Below are 13,924 nucleotides of genomic sequence, written 5' to 3' on the forward strand. Positions count from 1 at the left end.
AAAAAATTTGGAGGAATTATGGAAAGAATTTCAATTTAACCACGATCGGTTGTATACAGAGACACCTAGAACGGATCCCTATTTTACGAAGCAAATATACGAAACAACGGAAGAACAATATAAAGAGTGTAAGAGCTTAATGAATGAAGAGTTGTGGAAGAACATGCCCTCTACTCCTGTAAGGGCGGAGCCAACGAAGGAGGTAGGAAACGGACTAGCGGGTACTAGTAAACAGTTGCTAGACTCGCGAAACAGAGATTCGTCTAAGGAACCAGTCGAACAAGAGTACAAGAGTCATGGGGCATACAGTCGGATAGATGAGACGCTACGAAAGCAGGAGGCGAATTTTAGGGCATTTCAAAGAACAGTGGCTAACATTAACATAGAAGCTTTGACAGCGAAATGGGAGTATGAAGACGCTCTTAAAACATTAAACGCTAGGTGGGAAGCAATCGATACCCTTCACTTAGAAATCGATAGTGAGCTAAATGGTAACAACATAACATACGACGAGAGTTTTGCTTCCTACGAAAAACAATATAACACATTAAAGAAAACAATTAACACTAAGATGTGGTCAGTATCGCATAGGGAGAAGACGACGCCCAAGCTGGAAATACCAATCTTCAGCGGAAATTATAATCAGTGGGTATCGTTTAAGGATTTATTTGTAGAGGCGATACATGCGAATCCCGCATTGTCTAATGCGCAGAAAATGCAATTCTTAAAGGCAAAACTTAGAGGCGAGGCTGAACGACTCATCCAACATTTACCGATAACATCTGACAACTATATGACGTGTTGGGAGATACTCAATCATCGCTACAATAACAAGAGAATGATTTTTACATCTCATATGAACATTTTATTCGGGTTACCAAACATTCAACAAAATTCTATGGCGCAAATTAAGAGGCTGCATGATGTATCTATGGAAACTTTTAATGCCATCAAGAATCTGGGAATCGATACAACAACCTGGGATCCAATTTTGGTTCATATCCTGGGCCAAAAACTAGACTCAGAAACATATACGGATTATTTAGAATCCCTTAAAAATACAAGAGATATGCCAGTATTACAAGAACTTTTGGACTTCCTAGAGAGCAAATTTACAACACTGGAAACGTCAGCTCGGAGAAGGCAAGACGGACAACAAAAACCTAACACACAACATTCAACAAACATTCAACAACATTCTGCATCTTATCGAAAACCAGTACATACATCAAACAATTACAAAAGCAATGGGAATTACGCAGCGATTGCGAAACCAATCGGATCTGGTTTCAAGTGCCCATTGTGCAAAGGTGACCACGGAATCTATAATTGCAAATTTTTTCTACAAATGCCAAATGACAAAAAATTAAAGGCAGTAAATAGGTTGTCATTATGCATTAATTGCTTGTTTTCGCATAATGGAAAAACATGTAACTCTACAAAACGATGTCGCAACTGTCAAGCTGCGCACAGCACTATTTTACATGACGCATTAAGTAAGTCAACAAACAACACGGCCACGATGTCAGCAAATAAGGAGCATGTAGGTAGCAACGCGCATGTGGCACAAACACAAAATGAACATTTAGAAACTCTTCTGGCTACGGCTGAATTAAAAGTGATGGGTGCTGACGGATCTTATTACAACATGAGGGTGATGGTAGACCCAGGGAGTCAGCTTTCTTTAATAACAGAACAGGCCGCTCAATTACTGAGAATCAAGAGAGAAAAACACAGAGGAACGATCTTCGGCGTATGCGAGAAAGAAAATAACTTTAAAGGGAAAATAAACATAACATGCAAGTCGAACTGTAGCGACGACACATTCATTGCAGAGGTAATAATTGTAAACAACCTTATTAAGGATCTGCCTAACAAAACATTTAGTAAACCATCATGGCCCATAATTAATAACATTGAGTTAGCGGATCCGGAGTTCAACGTTAGTCGAAAGGTGGACATGATATTCGGAGCAGAAATTTACGCTAACATTATTTTGGAAGGAATTACAAATTTTGGAGGCAAAGATGTTACACAGCCTCTGGCACAACAATCTCGGATCGGATGGCTTTTGAGTGGGAAGCCAAAGCAAACAAACAACACATTCTACTGTAACGTGGTGATAGACAACTTAGAGGACTTACAACAATTTTGGGAGGTAGAAGATGTAACAGAAGAGGAAGATTTATCTGCGGAAGACGTAACATGTATACAATATTTTCAGGAAACACAGTTAGAAAACAAGATGGAAGATACCAGGTGCGGCTCCCCATGAAACCCAATTTCGAGAACAACCTCGGAGCGTCTAAACAAAAAGCCATAGCTCAATTTCGAAATTTAGAACAAAAGTTTGAGAAACAACCAAAATTAGCATCGGATTATAAAACATTTATGAATGAATACGCTGAACTACAACATATGATGCCAGCTGGCGGTAACAAGACTCTAGAATGTTACTTAGGACATCATGGAATTGAGCGAGTCGAGTCATCAACTACACGATATAGAGTCGTATTTAATGCATCAGCAAAAACGTCTACAGGATATTCCCTCAACGACCTAATGTACAAAGGTCCCAACTTACAACAAGACTTACAATTTTTACTACTCAGATGGAGGCAGTATCGGTATGCATTCACCGCCGACATAGAAAAAATGTACCGTCAAATTTTGATTCACGAAGACGATGCATGTTTACAAAGGATAATCTGGAGGGAATCCAATAAACAACCCCTACAAACATTTGAACTTAAAACAATTACATATGGGATGAAAGCGGGCCCATTTCTGGCAATGATGACGCTAAAGAAGCTGGCGGAGGATGAACGGGACAACTTCCCAGAAGCCTCCAGAATCTTAGAACAATCCTTCTATATGGACGACTTAGTCCACGGAGTACACTCTATAGAACAAGGGAAGAAAGTTATTAAGGACCTAGACCAGTTATTGAAAACGGGAGGGTTCAACCTACGCAAGTGGTCAGCCAACAGTACCGAGTTATTAACAGATATGACCAGCCAACAAAACAGCGTTATTTTTAATTTTAAATCAGATGTCGTTCCCAAAACTCTAGGGATATGCTGGAATCCCACAAAGGACACTTTTACTTTCCGATATGAGACGACACAACACAACAAAATAACAAAGAGGATCCTTTTGTCGGAAATCTCGAAAGTATTCGACCCATTGGGGTGGGTAGCGCCAGTAGTAACAAAAATGAAATTACTTTTCCAAAGTGTGTGGAAATCAAAAATGGAATGGAACGCCGAAGTGCCAGAAGACATTTATAAAGAATGGAACAAAGTGCAAACAGACCTCAACAAGCTTAATGAATATGAGATTCCGAGATGGCTGAATAGCCGCGAACATGCCGTCATCGAACTACATGGATTCTGCGACGCATCTCTAGCCGCGTACGCAGGTGTCATATATGCACGCGTCAAGAACCAGGAGAAGGTAGTGCTCGTGGCAGCCAAAACAAAGCTAGTACCATTAAAATCAAAAATAACATTACCGAAACTTGAATTGAGCAGTGCGCATTTACTAGCGAAACTTATGAGTAAAGTAAAACGAGCCTTCGAAAATCGTGAGATCAATACCTACGGGTGGACAGACTCAAAGGTGGCGTTAGGATGGCTTCAAGGAGAACCAAATCGCTGGAAACCTTCGTTGCAAACAGAGTCAAACAGATCACGGAAATCATGCCCTCTAAACAATGGCATTACGTAAACACAAAGGAGAATCCAGCGGACGCAGCAAGTAGAGGATGGTATGCATCTCAACTGCTAAGCGATCAATCCTTATGGACAACTGGGCCTACGTGGCTAACTACATTCCGGCCAGAAAACATTGAACAAGAAACATTCACAACAGATCACGAGGAAAAAACATTTCATTCAAACGTCATACAACATTCAAATACGGATCAAAACATTATAGAACAGTTATTAAATAAACATAGCTCATTAGAAAAGATAATACATATATTAGCATGGATACAGAGAGCATTGACACCTAAACGTAAACAGCTGCCGAGTTACCTGACACTGCAAGAAATACGGAAAGCGAAATCAACAATAATAAAACATGTACAGCAACGTGAGTTTGGAGAGGAAATAGAACATTTGCGCAAGCACAAATGTGTACAAAAACAAAGTAAGTTAAAACAATTAAATCCGTTTCTTGATCAACAACAAATTTTAAGGGTTAAAGGACGCCTAGATCAAGCCTTGATGAGTGAAGAGATGAAACACCCAAAAATTATCCCAAGAGAGTCTCGCCTGGCAACTCTACTTATAGACCAGGCACATAAGCTAACCTTGCATGGGGGAGTGACGCTGACTTTGAGTTCCCTGCGTCAGGAATACTGGATAACAGGAGGATATAACACGGTGAAAAGAGAGCTACTCAAATGCGTAACGTGCCGGAAACAAGAGGGAAAGAAACAAATTCAACTCATGGGAGATTTACCCGCAGCCAGGTGCAACCCCGCCAAACCCTTTTATCATACGGGGGTGGATTATACGGGAGCAGTAGACATAAAGGCCAGCAAAGGGCGAGGAGCAAGAACATTAAAAGGCTATTTAATTACACAAACGGGTCTACCGCGATATAATTTCATTGTTTTTACCTTTAATTCCGACGTTTCAGCTGAGTTGCACCAGCTGTGGTCACGGAAAGACTGACGTCCCAACAAATGTCAACGGAGATATTAATAAAACACCACTAAACTACCCGAAATTAGTTTATAAAAATGTTCGGGGTAGACAAAGAAATTGCAGCTACCCGTTAAAGTTTAATGTTTATTGTCCACGGCACGACACGCAACACTCACAGTATCCGTACACTGGTCCGAAGATATATCCGCTGGTTTCAACATTTGAATCACTGGTCCCCAAGTAGACGATAATTTGTACCCGTCCTCACGATTGAAATTTTTAGGGTGTTTTTTAATTTCAATCAAACACGGACGGGTACAAATTATCGTCTACTTGGGGACCAGTGATTCAAATGTTGAAACCAGCGGATATATCTTCGGACCAGTGTACGGATACTGTGAGTGTTGCGTGTCGTGCCGTGGACAATAAACATTAAACTTTAACGGGTAGCTGCAATTTCTTTGTCTACCCCGAACATTTTTATAAACTAATTTCGGGTAGTTTAGTGGTGTTTTATTAATATCTCCGTTGACATTTGTTGGGACGTCAGTCTTTCCGTGACCACAGCTGGTGCAACTCAGCTGAAACGTCGGAATTAAAGGTAAAAACAATGAAATTATATCGCGGTAGACCCGTTTGTGTAATTAAATATGTGTACAAAACGCGAGAGTTTCAAGTGTTATATTAAAAGGCTACATAGCCATTTTTATATGTATGGTGACGAAGGCTGTACATCTAGAATTGGTAACCGACTTAACAAGTTCAGCGTTTTTGGCGGCCCTCCGGAGAATGGCAGCGCGAAGAGGAGCTCCGGCCCACATGTACAGCGACAATGGAAAAAACTTTGTTGGTGGAAACAGGAAACTGCAAGAGGGATATCAACATTTACAGCACATAACTGATAACAACTTTTTAGCCGAAATCACCGGGATGAACATTGAATGGCACTTTAATGCACCTTCATGGCCAAGCGCGGTGGCATCTGGGAGAGAGCTGTGCGAAGCCTCAAACATCATTTAAAACGGGTAGTAGGAGAACAAAAATTAACATTCGAAGAGTACTCAACAATTTTGACATTAATAGAAGGTTGCCTTAACTCTCGGCCATTGTGCGCCCTCAACGACGACATCGACAACCTCGACTTCTTAACGCCAAACCACTTCCTGTCGCCGGGAAGGCCCGGTGTAACAGTAATAGATACAGCAGAAGATGCACGCACCAGATGGCATTTGAGCCAAAAAATATTTCAGGACATTTTTAAAAGGTGGAAAACAGAATATTTAACACAACTGACAGCGAGAACAAAATGGCAAGAACCCCAACAAAACATTGAGATCGGAAACATGGTTGTAATCCACGAAGACAACCTCCCACCCGGAAAATGGGCTATGGGACGAGTGATCGACGTACATCCCGGCAAGGACGGTCATGTCAGAGTGGTTACCCTAAAAACAAAAAGCGGCGAGTTAAAAAGGCCAATAACAAAATTATCCCTTCTCCCTATCGACAAACAAACGTCAAAGAGCACTGAAACTTCAGAACCGAAAAACAAGAAGAAACAATGCACCTCAACAAACAAACAACGACCTTATGTCCTAACACTACTTATGATGTTTCTTTATATCCTAACCATAGCTACACACGGAACGTGCATGCAAACAACTCAGTTAACAAAAAATCAAGCGCTTTACTTCGACAAAGTTGCCGACATACAGATAATCAGAGATGAGTGGAAGATAATAGCCTACTACAACTTAGACCCTTACTGGGAAGGCGCAGTAGCGTTTACGAAATATTACCAACATTTAGATAACATATGCACTCAAATAAAACCTATGTCGCATTGTGAACTCATCATGTTACAACTACGTCACGGTTTCGAAGAGTTGGAACATAACAACAAAGTTTTGCTGAAACAACAAATGCACACTCGAGCCCGAAGGAGGCGCGGCCTCGTAAACGGCGTCGGGAACATCGCAAACACTCTGTTCGGAGTATTAGACAGTCGATTCGCAGAACAGTACGAACGAGACATTGCGTTAGTACGCGAGAATCAAAGACATTTGGCCCAGTTATGGAAAAATCAAACCTCTGTCGTTGAAGCAGAGTACAATTTGCTCCAAAGAACAGAAAACACCATACAAAGACAACATAAGATGATAAACAGCCACTTAACACGTATAGAAATGAATTCATTCGCAATAACAAAACAAGTCAATGAACTTGATGTCACAGCAGAATTCACCTTAATAGCAATGGCCGCGACTAACATACTGACCCATTTAAAAGGTATTCAAATGTCACTACTGGATACAATTACAGATATACACAATGGACACATCAACGTTAACTTGATAAGCCCGCAGCAACTCCAAAATGAATTAAGTATCATATCGGGACAGCTGGATAAAGAACTCACACTACCTATCGATAACATTCAACTTGACTTAACAAACATTTACCATTTACTGCGAATCAAAGGTGTCATGACAAAACGATACATTCTTTTAGAAATCCGTGTCCCATTAATAAGCAGGGATAACTACGATTTATATAACATTCAAGCCATACCCCAACAAGTAGGTAAAAACATGTTAGTAGTCATACCTATTGAAAGCCATATTGCAATGAACCTTCAAAAGGACTCCTACTTGCCTATAAAAACAAACGAGTTAGAACGTTGTCTGTCACGTGACTCAACAACATATTTATGTCAATTGACCAGCCCTATCTATAAAATGAAGAGCGACCTTGACTTTTGTGTGAGAGAAGTTAACACCATAGATCGGTGTCAAACCAATCTTATTACATGCCAAAACAAATGGATAAACTTGTCTAGTGCAAACCAATATCTATCTTTTTGTTGCGACAAGTGCAACCTACGAAATTTGTGCAAAGATCAAGTTACCGCACATCAGCTGACTGGCGCGAACATAATAAACATTCCCGAAGGCTGCATAATAAAAATGGAGAATTTGACTGTATACACCCACAAAAAGAAGGAGAGCACAATCAACATAACCCCTGATGTCGAAGTTCCGAAGATTGCCCCAATTAATCATGTAATTAACATAACAATTCAGAATATGGAAATAGAAATGACAACAGATGGTAGTACAGCATTATTAAGGGAGAGCATAGAGCAGAAAATTAAGACTATGAAAGAAGAACAACCCTTAACAAATGAGATATCGATCCACGATATACACCACTATACCCTCATCTACGGTATTTTGATAGTTGGAGCGATCATAATTATATTTCTCGGCTGGCGAAGGATACAGTCGCAACGTGAGACTGTAGCAGCAACTTCAAGACAAGCGGCCGAGGTGGTCGACAGTCCGGAGGCTGGGATGCAGCCGCAGCCCACCAGGCGCAACACCGACTGTGTTAAATCTAGTGAGCCTAGTGAAAGTGCGCGAGTGCAAATAAATGACCGTGATAGTGTTCTCTACACAGAAAGGGGCACTACCCCAGTGTTAATAAGAAAAATAGCGTTTAGTAACGATTCTATGTGAACGTAACAATTAATAGGACTAAGTTTTATACAATTTTATTTGTAACATTTATACAACATTTGTACAAGTTTCTTTGATTTACTTTCATTTTACGATTTTTATCATTTAAGTTTCTATTGTAATTTCTATCTTTGGCCCTCGGCAAGATGTTCAGTGCACATGCACCGAACACGTGACAGGCGCCCGCGACCCAGTTTAGTTTGGCGATGCGGCCGGCTGTACAAGTCAGTGTGCTTTTCGGATTCTTAGCGACCGGGTGCATTCAAAACAAATAACTATTTTATTAACATTTATTTAACATTAACATTAACATTTTAGACTTAACTTATGTAACATTGTAGAACAATAAACATTTTTACTGAGACTCTCCGGACTTTCAACAACCACCGCAAGCTACCATCCTCAACAAATCAAATAAATATAATCATGATTTTTAATTGAAATAATATTCCACGAATAAAAACGAAGTTCGGGTACCGTATAGGTACTAATTACGTATAGTTAGGTAGATGTAATAGTAGTTAGTCTCTTGTCTAATTTATACCTATTTTATGGAATAAAATCTTACAAATTGACTGTCGCATAACGCATAGTTTCAGTAACCGTATTATTTTTAATTTACTAATCAAATCATTAGGTTCAATTTAACTGGTCTAGGGGCCTAGCCAAGATGCCAATCGTTTGCGCTCCGACAACGAAGCGCTTTGTCTCTATCACTCTTACATATTAGTGCGATAGAGAGACGGAGGTAGCGTTTCGTTGAAGTAGCGCAACCCATTGGCATGTTGGCTACGCACTCAAGGTGCCTAGCCAAGATGCCAATTTTTGTTTTTAATTTAATAATCAAATCATCAGGTAAATTTAACCGTTCTGGGGGCCTAGTCAACATGCCAATCGCTTGCGCTCTAACAACAAAGCGCTTTCTGTTTCTATCACTCTTACATATGAGTGCGATAGAGAGACAGAGATAGAGTTTTGTTGTCGTAGCGCAAACGATTGGCATATTGGCTACGAACCCAAGGAACCTAGCCAAGATGACAATTTTTGTTTTTAATTTAATAACCAAATCATTAGGTAAATTTAGCTGTTCTGGAGACCTAGCCAACATGCCAATCGCTTGCGCTCCAACAACGAAGCGCTTTCTGTCTCTATCACTCTTACATATTAGTGCGATAGAGCGACAAAGATTGCATCTGTTGTCGTAGCGCAAACGTTTGGCATGTTGGCTACGCTCCCAATGTGCCTAGCTAAGATGCCAATTTTTTGTTTTTATTTTAATAACCATACATTAGGTATAGCTGTTCTGGGGGCCTAGCCAACATGCCAATCGCTTGCGCTCCAACAACGAAGCGCTTTCTGTCTCTATCACTCTTACATATTAGTGCGATAGAGAGACAGAGATAGCGTTTCGTTGTCGTAGCGCAAACGATTGGCATGTTGGCTATGCACCCAAGATGCCTAGCCAAGATGTCAATTTTAGTTTTTAATTTAATAATCAAATCATCAGGTAAATTTAACCGTTCTGGGGGCCTAGGCCTAGTCAACATGCCAATCGCTTGCGCTCCAACAACGAAGCGCTTTCTGTCTATCACTCCTACATATTAGTGCGATAGAGAGACAGAGATAGCGTTAAGTTGTCGTAGCGCAAACGATTGGCATACTGGCTACGAACCCAAAGTGCCTAGCCAAGATGACAATTTTTGTTTTTAATTTAATAACCAAATCTTTGGATACAATTTAGCTGTTCTGGGGGCCTAGTCATAGTCATAGTCATAGTCATAGTATTTATTTGCTAGAATTATGGTACATTGTAGATGGTGGACATTGATTTGGTAGTTCAACATAATTCACCACTATATAGGCATGCAAAACTTTACACTATACATACATCTAGAACATTTTAATTCACATAGCACACGAAAATGTTAACTCAAGACATATTTTATACTTAAGTTAAAATTGGTAAATATTTACATTTATACACGAACATATTGACATAAAACCGTCAAAGAAATATAATATAACATATCAAGCTTAAAACTATTAAAATTAAAATAATTAAATATAAACAGTATAAAATAGTAACATACAATTATAATTATCAAAAAAAATAAAAAAAAACCGGAGGCAAAATACCAGTATTATAAAATAAAAACAATATCAATTTGCCTTTCTTTTGTCCATTTCATTATTTAATGCAATTAGAAGCATATATCAAAATATTCTTTTATATTGTAAAAACATTTTTCCCTTAGCCAACACCGAAGCTTCACTAAAAACAACTTGTAAGGCAGAACTCTGATTTGTTGAGGTATATGATTATAGATTTTAATGGACATTATGTAGCAATTTTTACTATTTAAGGCTGTTTTTGATATAGGTTTCGTAACACGAAATAAATCACGTGCACGCAAGTTTGGATTTTGAACTGGTTTGGAGAACATGTCAGGATTATTTCTAACAAACTTTGCATGCTCCAGTATATAAATGCTCGTGAGGGTCAATATATTAAGCCTTTTAAATAGTGGTTTACATGGGGCTAAGGGGTCTTCCCCACAAATCGCGCGTACACATCTCTTCTGAACTAAAAAAGCTCTATCTATATTTGTCGAGTTGCCCCATATGATGATTCCGTAACGGAGAAGCGACGAAACGTAACCATGATACGCTGTTATGGCGGTTGGTTCCCCTGCTACACTTCTTAACCTTTTGAGAGCGAAGACAAACCTGTTTAGTTTATTACATACATTGTCAATTTGTTCCTTCCAATTACAAAATATGTCAAGTGTTATACCCAAAAAGTTAACGGCGTCGTTGTTATTTATGGTTTGTCCCTTATAAATTAATTAGCCTAGCCATTATGCCAATAGTTTGCACTCCGACAACGAAGCGCTCTCTCTGTCTCTCTATCGCACTTATATATAAGAGTGATAGAGACAGAAAGCGCTTCGTTGTTGGAACGCAAGCGATTGGCATGTTGGCTAGGCCCCCAGAACAGCTAAATTTACCTAATTTTGTTATTAAATTAAAAACAAAAATTGGCATCTTGGCAAGGCACATGGAAGCGTAGCAAACATGCCAAACGTTTGCGCCACGACAACAAAACGCTATATGTCTCTCTATCGCACTAATATGTAAGAGTGATAGAGACAGAAAGTGCTTCGTTGTCGGAGCACAAGCGATTGGCATCTTGGCTAGGCCCCCAGAAATGCTAAATTTACTTAATGATTTGGTTATGAAATTAAAAACAAAAATTGTCATCTTTGCTTAGCACCTAGGGTGCGTAGCCAACATGCCAATCGTTTGCGCTACGACAACGAAACGCTATCTCTGTCTCTCTATTGCACTAATATGTAAGAGTGATAGAGACAGAAAGCGCTAAAAACAGCTAAATTGTACCTTATGATTTGGTTATTAAATTAAAAACAAAAATTGGATTCTTAGCTAGGCACCCAATCGTTTGCGCTACGAGTGCTACGACAACGAAACGCTATCTGTCTCTGTATCGCACTAATATGTAAGAGTGATAGAGAGAGAGCTCTACGGAGCGTCAACGTTTGGCATGTTGGCTAAGCACCCTGATCGGATGATAGAACTAGATAGCGTATAGCGGAACTCTTCAATGTGTACTATACCTAAACTAAAGTAACAAATATCAAATCAATCCGACTTTTAAATAGAAGGGTGAAAATCAACTTACAAAATTTAACCTATTGTACTACAAAAATTAACTTAATTCTAAATAACATTTTAATTGAATAAAACCTTAGTTAGAATAGCCTCACTTCTAGAATAGTTATTCTGTTTTTTATTCCGCATTTAAAATAAAAGTCACATGATTTATTCACCTTAATTTTATTCTAAAATAACTAGTGCAAGAATTATTCTAATTCAAATTGATTTGAATAAGAATAAAATTTCTGTTTTTATTCTTATTCTTATTCAAGTTAATTTTTGCCCAACTCTGCTTGTATGGGTGACCGTTTTTATAGATAATGGTACGGAACCGTTCGTGTGCGAGTCCGACTAGCACTTGCCCGGTTTTTCTAATACTAAAAAACGAATTATAGTAATGAACCTAAAACGAGACGAATTATTTAGATATTAGACGGGTAGTAGTTTAAAAGTTTCAAAACATAAATCGGTTGAAGCCAGATCGATAGAGGACGGATCAACGCAGTTTTTTATTTGGTTGGTTAACTCATAAATGTTTTAAGTTTATTTAACTTCTCAAAGAAGTACACTAGAGTATAGGCACATCACGTCTTTATACGCGTGTTTTCTTGTTACTTATCACAAGAGATTTATTTCTCGAGTTCTCGAGGCATTGAAATTTTTTTTTCCGTCTCGACAAAGGGCAAATTTCTCGAGATTTCTCGCCTCGAGAATTCTCGAGCAGAAACCCTATTCCAAATGCAATAGATCACCGCGCAATCATTGCTGGCGCGGCAGAATTATTAACCATACCTTCTCAAGGCCCACGGTCCTACCAGCTGTAGTAGGTAAGTAGATACTTTGTAAGGTCGGTCAAATTTGATTTATTTACATCTATTTTGAAAATGGATTTTTTAATATAATTCTGTTTACTGCACACATGTACGACTCTAGACTTCAGACTCTCAAGACTCTTAGACCCTTTAGATTAGACTCTTTAGATTCTATAGACTCTTTGCGTATTAATGGTAGTTTTCAGAGCCGTGATGCAGCTTTTAATCTGCCCTAAGCTATATAAATATCACTGAGATCTATTATACAGCTGTAGGACCACGAGTGTGCTCTTATAAGTGTCTTAATACGCACAGAGCGTTAGATAGAACTAAAAGTGAGTAGTTATAGAGCTATCTGTGCTACTTGGGACGGTTACGCAACGCCCCAAAGTGAGTCCTGGCCTCCGACACCAGATCACGTGGTCTTGCGATAACTCTCGCCAGTCGGCATGGCGGAGGTTGAGCAGGTCTTGAGCAACTACGTCGTATCAGCAGTACCTAGGACGTCCATCGGGCGTCTCCCATTTCGTTGCCCCAAGTACGCTCTCTTCACGGCAAGATCCTCTCCCATTCTCTCAGTGTCCGAGCTCCTGATGTTTAGCCGCTGTGGTCTCTCAATATTTCGGTTTATAGAAACTTTATTAGTCTAAGAAATACAGGAATTTCACTTATAAGACTACTTATAAATAGTTAACTTAAAAAGTTACGCAATAACCAAGCACTTAAGACAATTTCGCCACTATATCGGAACACATCCTTATTTCTATGGCAACAAAGTTATATTACGATATTTGGCTGACTGCTGACTGTACATTTGCTTATTTTCATCAGGTCGCTCAAAAATATCTGAACATGCACTTTATCTACCTACGTTCTAACTTGCTATCAACATGCTATCTACTTTGTATTTTTGGCCCATCTCGGCAGCTCGTTCTCCGGACGAATGACAATGTTTTCCGAATTTATGAAAGTCATTTTGAATAATATAACTCAAAAAGAAATATAAAACAACAAAATACAAATTATTAATAATATGGTAATATTAATTTGATTGATAAGTCATAAATGGCATAAGTCACCCGTTTGGGCATAGACTAAGGTTGAGACTTGAGGTTGACAGCACTTTTTATCTTACTTCGTGTAATAAAACTCCGAAATAACTGTATAGCAACATGACAAACATAATTTAGGTACGGATAATTTGGTCTAGTCTGTAGCACCGCCAAACGAAACCAACAGAGAGTTGCCGAGAAATGGCCGA

At 39.1% G+C, this 13,924-nt stretch overlaps 1 protein-coding gene across 1 annotated transcript; it reads left to right on the forward strand.

Moving 5' to 3' along the window:
- Positions 1–5,637: 5,637 nt before the first annotated feature.
- LOC134805673 (uncharacterized) lies at positions 5,638–8,338 on the forward strand. Its single transcript, XM_063778935.1, has one exon. It carries the CDS (start codon positions 6,002–6,004, stop codon positions 8,174–8,176), a length of 2,175 nt encoding a protein of 724 aa, XP_063635005.1. The 5' UTR covers positions 5,638–6,001; the 3' UTR covers positions 8,177–8,338.
- Positions 8,339–13,924: the final 5,586 nt, after the last annotated feature.

Source organism: Cydia splendana, unplaced genomic scaffold (genome assembly GCF_910591565.1).
Source record: "Cydia splendana unplaced genomic scaffold, ilCydSple1.2 scaffold_48_ctg1, whole genome shotgun sequence".
Taxonomy (NCBI): Eukaryota; Metazoa; Arthropoda; class Insecta; order Lepidoptera; family Tortricidae; genus Cydia; species Cydia splendana.

What these genes read in the sequence shown, in the direction of transcription:
- LOC134805673 (XM_063778935.1), top strand. Translation starts at nt 6,002, where the DNA reads ATGGTTGTAATCCACGAAGACAACCTCCCACCCGGAAAATGGGCTATG.